The sequence below is a fragment of the Polyergus mexicanus genome, unplaced genomic scaffold, assembly GCF_030449975.1.
Source record: "Polyergus mexicanus isolate NDT 795.1 unplaced genomic scaffold, iyPolMexi1.0 SCAF_12, whole genome shotgun sequence".
NCBI lineage: Eukaryota > Metazoa > Arthropoda > Insecta > Hymenoptera > Formicidae > Polyergus > Polyergus mexicanus.
In genome coordinates, this window is record NW_027223332.1 from 3762651 (window position 1) to 3771921 (window position 9271).

Sequence of the window (9271 nt, forward strand, 5' to 3'; positions counted from 1 at the left end):
TTTATTTTCAAAAATATGATGTGGTGGGAGATTAATGCTCAGAAAATTTAGGAGAAGGGGCAACGACCAATGTTAAAAGAATTCTTAGAAACAACTTGCGAGGAAAGGAGTGGGAAGAATAAGAAATAAAAAACATTAAATACGTTTACACATTTTATTTATAAAAATATTGCAAATTTTTTTTTTTAGCGTTGCAACCACCAGTTAAATATTTTTAATACATTCTGTAATGCGCAATTCTTAACATGTTTTCCACATCGTATAGTATTAATAACATCTAGATTATTTAAAGATTCCATATCTTCGTAATCAGCATCCAAAGTCTCGATGATTAGGTTTTCTCTCGCATAATTCTCAAGTAAATCCACCAGCCATTCTCGTTTCTGGCATCCCTTGACGTACACGAGAGTCGACGTATCGTCATCCTCTTCTGTTCCAAGCACGGCTGATGTAATCAAGCGTTTAGCCATGCTGTACGGCACGTTTCCGTCTTCCCATCGTAATCCATGGTGATTCATGATCAGCCAGGAAGCACACGATTTGTCGGATTTTGTGAGGAGATTTCATGGTAGGGGGTATGTAAAAACGTAATGCGCCAGAACGGTCCCCTTTCTCAGCACCGCCACTTCCTTTACGACAAATTTCATCCCGACGAAGAATCCTTGTAGGTCTACGAACGTTGGTACGGACATGACGTTTTTTATATCAGCACGTCGAGAAGAAGAAGACTGCGATTGATCCTGATGCATTATAGATTTTATATCGTCTCATCCCCCCCCCCACACTTAGGTGATTTTGCGCACAACATTGGTCAACGGGTTGTAGGGGGCAGTTGATGAGGCAGTACGCTGTGGTATTCGGCGGCACGTTCTCCTTACACTCGAATTCCAATCTCACATCCACGGTTGCGCTCTTGATCGATTCGTTTTGTCGAGAGCAATCGATGATCACGAACGGACCGTTTAGTAAAAATTGCGTGACGGTGAGACTCGGCTCGAGATATTCGTATCCGTAATAATTTTTGCAAAAACGTTGATACGTGTCGTACAGAATCGACCATCTGTTTTTATCGAAATCCAGATTCATATCGTCATACAGATAATATTCCGAGTTCAGATAGAGTTTCACGGATAGAGTTTGGTCAATTTGCAGTCGTCGAGTCGACTCGTATCCTCGGACATGACGTTCTTCCGGCCTGTCTGCAGAACGAAAACAACTGGTAAATATTTGTTATTAGCGCGCGCGTATCTGTTGGAACATTGACTTAGCCCGCCGCGTATTCCGCGTTCCACGAACATCACCATATCAATGTCGGTTAATAATTCGAATCGCACACTCGTATACTTTAATATAGCGTCCCATGTGTATCCCGGTAACGTGTAATAATACGCGGGATCTAAATTATAACTTCTCATACACGCGTCACGAAAATTTTCGAAAACATCAGCCAATAGAAGAACGTCGGTCTTTAAATACAAATCGCTATAATCGCCTAACGTTTCGACGCGAAATCGCTCCCAGACTCTTATCGCGCGCGCGTGATCACTCTCAGATATCGCGTCACCGGTTAGCGAACTGTAAAAAGCCTCGCGCGGCGGTAGACGAGTCTCTAACAATTTATCTACATCGTCGACATACTCGTACGGAAATACACCCTTTCGCGCGAGAAGCTCGAAATCGGCGTCGCTAAGATCGGAAAATTCCGAACGCGCGATCCTCAATTCGCTTTTGTCTAGATACGACGCCAATTTCTCGAGACTCGCGCTTAGAAATTTGAAAGAATCCACGAAACGCAATTTCAAGCGTTTTCCGAACCTTCCCTCGTCCCACGCATCTTCGACGTTCTTCGTGAAAGAGATATACGTTTCTTTCGTTATCGGCAATATTTCCACGCTGCCGGGAAAAGCGTTAGCTACATCTTTAATGATAAAATGCGCGTCGTAACCCGATAAATTGTGAAAAAATACGGGAATTACGTAAGTATCCTTATAATTTAAATTACAATTCGAATGCGCCGGACCTCTGTACCGTCCAGTCAGATGACAGTGATCGCGCACGCGAGCGTCTCCCAATTCGAACGGTTTCTCGCATATGCTGCAGCGCGTCGCGTTTACGAATCTCTCCCATTCATCCGATGTAAGATTCGTCATAGGAGCATCGATATCGAGAATAGTCTTCGCGCGAAGCGCTAGATCGTGCAGTTCTTTAACGAACCACAATACGCAATTTTCACCGCGATAAGCTCTGTAAGTAGAGCTAACGCCATCCAGCGCGCATCGCGCGTAATATCCGGCGCTATAGACTTCGTGATGCTGAACGATAGATGTATTCGACGTTCTCCTCTCCTCTTTCTTCTTCAGTACGCATTCGAGATCAGCGTACACCACGAATGGAAGTCGCTCCTTTCTATTATAGTTGCGAAACTCTAACCATTTGTCGTCTTTGGTAGGAAGGACTATAGCGCACTCGTTCATCCTTCCGCAGTCCACGCTGTGAGCCGATAACTTATCGCTCGTTCGAAAATAGTGCATGCATCTGCGACATAACGCACATTTTAAATCTCGCGCATTATCAACATCGCGCGACGATTTTTTTAATTAATACTCACCGATCGCATATATGCGATTTATGTCGTCTACCGCTCAGTTGCGAGCCGACGAGTCGCGACAGATTCTTGATCCACGCAAAATGCGTCGCGTCATCTCGTCGCGTCATATCGTTAAAATACAGCAGATTAACGTGTCTGTCCTTTTTATCGTCAGTGAGACGCAAAGGAACAACGCGACAACCGCCTTTTCCCTCCTTTTTACTTCGAACGGTATACACATTAATAGATATGTCGTTAATACGTTCGAATCTAATAATTTTGTTCAAACTCATAGGAAATTTAACACCTTTCAGATTCAGCACTGTCGTGTAATGCGGATACGAAGATTCCCGACCCGCGTTTTTTTCAGCTGGATACAGAGCGGCGACCACCGCCCATGCGAAACACGCATTGTCATTAGATTGCACGTTTATCACCGCTCTCTTCAACACGATCTCTCGCGGCAATTTGACGTGACATCCCGCGTGCATAGGATTGTATCTGTTCACGTTCACAGTTAAATTGAATATTCGCGATAACGCCCATCCGCTATCGCGCTCCTGAAATTCTTCCAACGAGGCTAGAGTAGCGTCGACCACTCGCTTCTCGTACCACTCTCGCAAGTCGGAAAGAGGTAGAAGCGAATAATTCTTCGTGACAATAGTCTTAACATCGATCTTGTCGCCCGAAACGAACTCGCCAATAAACACGGTATTGACCTTAATACCGTTATATTTATTCATAACATCGCGTATTCGATCGAGCACGGTATCTCTAGCATCCTCGAGAAATCGTCGAGGTTCGATATAATCGAAATTAATAACCGCGCCGGTTAAAACGCGTCTAGAGAAAGCCGTCTCGATCTCGGACCACAAGAATCCCTCGCGTTCCTCTACACCGCCTCCCACGCGTTCGAAACGTCGACGCAGATCGTCTCTCGCGCCCGTTAATCGAACGATTCGAGCGATAAGAGAATTAATCGCTCCGGTCGATCTCCCTCGGCGCTCTCCTCGACATCTCTCCCGCAGAGACTCGAGACACTCGTCGCACCGTCGCGCCCACGCGCGATACGCGTCCCCCGTCGCGACGTCCCGCGCGCTATCGAGAAGATCGCGCGCCTCCATCTCGTCACTCGTCGTCTAACGAACGCCAAGATTTTTTACAAATAAACCACGTCTCCTCCTCGTCGTAATTCTCGATGTAGAACAAAGCTCTCGTCTCGCAGCCGGCGCACCAATTATTCGACACGTCGAAAACCTCGTCGACGAGATCGCAAGCGGGCACCATCTCGCTATACACCGTTTTCGTCACGTGCGTCGATACGCTTTTCGCGAAACTCGAGCTACGCGCGCAATACGCGCAATATCTCTCGTTCTCCTCGAAATACTCTCCGTTCTCGAATCGGCAACCGAACATAAAGAAACAATGCACGACGTGATTCACCCCCCACGAAAATTTCGGAATTCCGTATCGCTGTTTCCAATTGCCATAGAGCAAATAGCCATCGGCTCCGACGTTCGTGAAAGGTTCGTCGAATCGCGTCTCGCTCGCCCCTCGCACGAACTCTTCCGCGAAGTCGATCTCTTCTATACAGTACAAACGATCCTCTATATAACTTTCGCGTAGTTCTTTCTTCAAACAATTCGGTATCTCCAAATTCCATATATCCTCGATACTTCCGATTCGAACGTTCACCGCTCTTCCGGCTAATCTCGTTAAAGCGCTCGGCGCGCGCTTCATCGCGCCGCGAAATATTCTCGAACGTACTAATACCTTGAGACCATCGCGGCGTCCTTTTATAACGGGGAAAATAGCGAGGACGCGCCCCCGATTAACCGAACCGGATACTCGCTCTCGTCACCGGACGCGCGACGTCGCCGAAAAATGGAAAAAAACTCGCCCCCGAAACGCGACGAGCGCGCTCGCGCTAACGCGCGCCTCGAGAGGAGGAGAGCGATGATGGACGCCCCTCCGTCCGCTCGACCGCCCACCGACGATCCCCCGCCCCTCGACGCCGGGCGCCCGCCGCCCGCTCGCGGATCGCGCGCTAGAAGCGCCCCCCTAAAGAATCGCGACGACGGATCGCGCGCTAGAAGCGGCGCGCCCCCCTAAAGAATCGCGACGGCGGACCGCGCGCTAGAAGCGCGAGTCGCGTCAAGGTCGCGAATCGGGAGGAACCGCCACCCCCGAATGCCATCTCTCGAGCGCTCTCGGCGACTCGTACCCACCGCTTCCCCCCGACCGCGCTTCCCCTCTCACCCTACTTACCCCCCCATGCACCCGCCCAGCCCGCTCTCCATCTCTCGGGCGCCCACAAACTGCTCCGAAACTATCTCTCTCTCTTACTCCCCAACGATACCCTCTCTCTCACACTCACACAAAACTGAGCCAGAACCGGCCTTACTATCCTACTTACATATATACATACATACATACATACATACATACATACATACATACACACATACATATATACATTATATTATAAAGGTATTCGGAAATGTCCCCACGGTAGCGTGTCGGTCGAATCAGGTACGATATATCGCTTGTCGTCGTACGGACTCACAGCAATTTTTGTCTCGCTGATTGTATACACTTCGTGCAATTTGGATCTTATGCAAGACTGCCATCGAGTCATCTCAATTTCGGCGCGCAGACATCGCGTGTAATCGTCGAACGTTATCGTTCTCGCTACGACGTTACTCTTGACGCCTTTAACCTTTTTTGTATCTTTTTTATTATCTACTCGCAACGCGTAAATTTTTGCTCTAAGCCCAACAAATTCAGTCATGATCGCACCATTATTCTCGTCCTTCATTAAACCCCGCACTTTCTTGTTCTCGAGCGGTATACCGTACGCATTGTTAACTGGATAATCGCTCGTGCCGAATTTAGAAATATAGCGTTTCATGTTCTTGTACACATCCTCGCACTTGATGTGATAAATTAAACTATCTGTGGTGGATAACCACCACAAAAGCTCAGGCGCGCGAGGAATATACACATTCCTGAGAACAACCAGCGATCACGCGCACGACACATGAAATCGCGCGGCTGCTATCACGCGCCGAACACGAGCAAGCCGCAGGAATTTCGGGAGCCCACCGAAACGCGGCGCGAACCGAGAGCCGCTACCAGCAAGTGAAATCCGTTGAGTGACAGTATATAAGGGCGTCAGCGGAACGAAATAATCAATCGCGGCTCAGCGCTGCTGAAGAGGACTTCTCTCGTGAAGCACTACTGAGTTCGTGACGGCTGACAGTTATTGTGTGAATCGCCACCCGGAGGCGACGATTCGTGCTACGAGCTCGGGTCCGTTAGCTAATTCCTTTCGAGCCCTGTACAGAGGCCACAAGCGAGGAGTAAGGAGACGTCCACGTCCGTTACCGCCGCCCGCCTCACCTGGGCCCTTCGAGCGGACAGAAGCTGCCCCTGCACCGGAAGCACCCTCCCCAAATCGCGTCTGCTGGACGCTAAGGGAGTGGAAGCTCCAGCCACTCGAGCTGTCGCCGGTGCATCGCACACGCCCTGGACGGGAGTTCCGCTCGACATGGAACGTATAGGTTCGGCACTATACCTCGCCAATCTACGAGTGGAAGTATCCAGTTAAGCTCTCTCCTCTGCCACCATCACCTTCGGAGCGGACAGACCGGTGGACACAAACACACCCTGAGAGCAGAGTGCACCGTGGCATGCAGGTTCGCTCCTTCACATGCAAGAAGGCCACGCAGGCTTCTAACAACACCTGCGAAAGAGCCACGCAGTCCGACCTCTCCGACTGGGAGAAAGTGACGTCACTCCAAACCGCAGGCAACCGTTACAACCTCGCCAGAAAGGAGTTACACTCCTCCCGCGCTCCGGAAGTGGGGACCACCCCGGACGACGACGACGGCGCCAAATATCCAGTGGCGAGAGCGTCTGCCCTAACGCATACACCCGCGTTCAAACGGCCCTTTTTAAGGCCACAAACAATCCAATCTAAAAATAAACACCTGTATATAACTAGCGACTTTGTAGTTACTTAAGAATGTATTTCTGTACATAGTACATCGCACGTGTTCATTGAAGACTACCTCTCCACGACCACTCCCTGTTTGCGAAACGGAGGGTAAGGAAGCTAGCGAGGCTTCCCCGCAGACCCTCACATATCTGTATCGGTGTACATTATTTTACATTTCTCTCGATATAACGGTACCATGTATTCGTGATGAAATTCATACAAACACGTTTTAGAAATGTCGAGGATGCACATGCCGACGTAGATCGGTTTATTGAATTTTACCTCGAATTTGCGCAATTCGACAGCGATCAATTTTTCCGAAAAGACGCTCCTGCTGTGAAAATTTGGTTTCGCGATCATCGCCTCCGCGCCATATCGTCCGTTCCACTTTGTTAATAATTTTACATCGACGTGATTGCGCACGTTTTCCATAGTTTTACCGAATACCGCGTTGTTCATTAACTTGTACAGATTTTTCTCGAAATTGTTTGTCGCGCGCGTTCTAAACCGGGTGTTGAGTTCGATGTAATCGCGGAGCCATGCGGATTGAACGAATTGCAATACGCGATGTATCTTTGCGACGCGAAGGCCGTGACGCATGCATTGTTGCAGATTGCGATAGTGTATGATATAACGCTTCTTATCGTATAAGGTTGCGAGGAGTTTGTCTTGCCGCTTGCCGGGCGGCTTATCGCGCGTTGAGTAGAACGGTAGGTCAGCGTGCGCATCGTGAAGATGTTGCGGATACTCTAGATCAACCTCGAGAATATAACCTGTGGGCGAATCCGAAGCGATTGCGCTAACGTCAAAGTCAGAGATATCGTCGACCCATCGAAATTCGACATAGGGCAGCGGTTGACACATCGCCCAATCGTACAAGTTGTTTATATCGAAATACATCATGTACGATGACGGTTTCGATGGATCGTAAGACGGCGTGTACTTGTTATTGGCTCGCGCATATCGGCCGGAACATTGACTCAGGCCACCGCGTATTCCCCGTTCGATAAACATAACCATATCGATATCAGTAAGTAATTCGAACGTAATATTCGTATGTTTTAACATGACGTCCCACGTGTATCCGGGAAGAGTATAATAATACGCGGGGTCGAGCTCATAACTCTCGATACATTTGTCGCGGAAATTTTCAAAAATATCTGCCAATAACAAGACATCCGTCTTTAAATACAGATCGCTGTATTCGCCCAAGGTTTGTAGGGAGAACCGCCTCCAGACGTTTTCGGCGTGCGTGTAATCGCTCTCGGATACGGTGTCACTGGTCAAAAAACTAAAATGATTCGCGCGGTGGAAAACATGTATCGTGCAACCTATCGACACAGTCAATGTATTCGTATGGGAAAACACCTTTTCGCGTTAATAAATTGAACTCTTCAATTGATAAATTTTGAAATTCCGATTTAAAAATTTGAAGTTTATCATTATTTAAAAACGATGTCAATTTTTCGAGACTAGTACTGAGAAATTTGTATGAATCGATGAACCGTAATTTTATATCGCTTCGCCAATCTGATTTTTCAACGGTATCTTTAACTTTAACAAGTTTCGTGAATGAAATATACTTTTCTTTTGTTATCGGTAGTACGTCGATCGAGCCTTCGAACGCGGTAGCTATTTCTTTGATGATAAAATGTGAATCGTAACCGGAAAAATTGTGAAATACTATGGGAATGCAAAAAGAGTCTTTATAATTTAAATCGCAGTTTGAATGCGCGGGACCTCGATACCGCCCGGTAAGATGGCAATGATCGCGTACGCGTGTATCGTCTTGCGCGAACGGTTTTTCACAAATGTGACAGTGTGTTGCGCTGTGAAATTTTTCCCGCTCATCTCGCGTTAAATTTACCATGGGGACATTCATGGTTAAAATAGTTTTTACGCGTTGCGCTAAATTTTTTAATTTTTCTACGAACCACGAAACGCAATCGGTACTACGGCGAGAATGATACGCGGATAATGATTCGTAATGATTCGTCGTACGAACAATGTACATAATAACCTATGCTAAATACTTGGTGATGTTGAAACGTGTACGTAGACATCATCGGATCACCGTCGGTCTTCCTCAGCACGCACTCCAAGTTGGCGTATACGACGAATGGAAGCCGCTCCTTTCTGTTGAAATTGTTGAACGCGAGCCACTTGTCTTTATCGCCCGGTAGTCGAATGGCGCACTCGTTCATCTCTCGGCAGTCTACAGTGTGCGACTGCAATTTGTCGTCTGATCTAAAATAGTGTAAACATCTGTAAAAAAAATAGAAATAATTAATTTTTCTATCGTATATATTATATATATTGCATCTTTATTAAATATACATACCGATCGCAGATATATTTTTGATCATTACGTTTGCTCAGTTGCGAGCTCACGAGGCGGGATAAATTCTTGATGCATGTAAAATGTCCGAGGTCTTGCGAATCTTGTATATACAACAAGTTGACGTGTCTATCCTTCTTTTGCTCGCTCAGACGTATCGGGATAATATTATCTTTCTCTTTCTCGATGCAGTATACATTTATTGAAATGTTATAAAGTTCAAATTTTTTAATTTGACTCGATGTCGTCGGAAATTCAATGTTCTGGAGATTTAACACTGTCGTGTAATGAGGATACGATGACTCCCGACCTACGTCAGCTGGATACAAAGCAGCGACTACCGCCC

The 9271-nt window shown here is 47.2% G+C and overlaps 1 protein-coding gene across 1 annotated transcript; it reads right to left on the reverse strand.

The window, feature by feature from the left end:
• Positions 1-2604: 2604 nt before the first annotated feature.
• Positions 2605-3711, reverse strand: LOC138938361 (uncharacterized). Its single transcript, XM_070305277.1, has one exon. It carries the CDS (start codon positions 3709-3711, stop codon positions 2605-2607), a length of 1107 nt encoding a protein of 368 aa, XP_070161378.1.
• Between the last annotated feature and the right edge of the window lie 5560 nt (positions 3712-9271).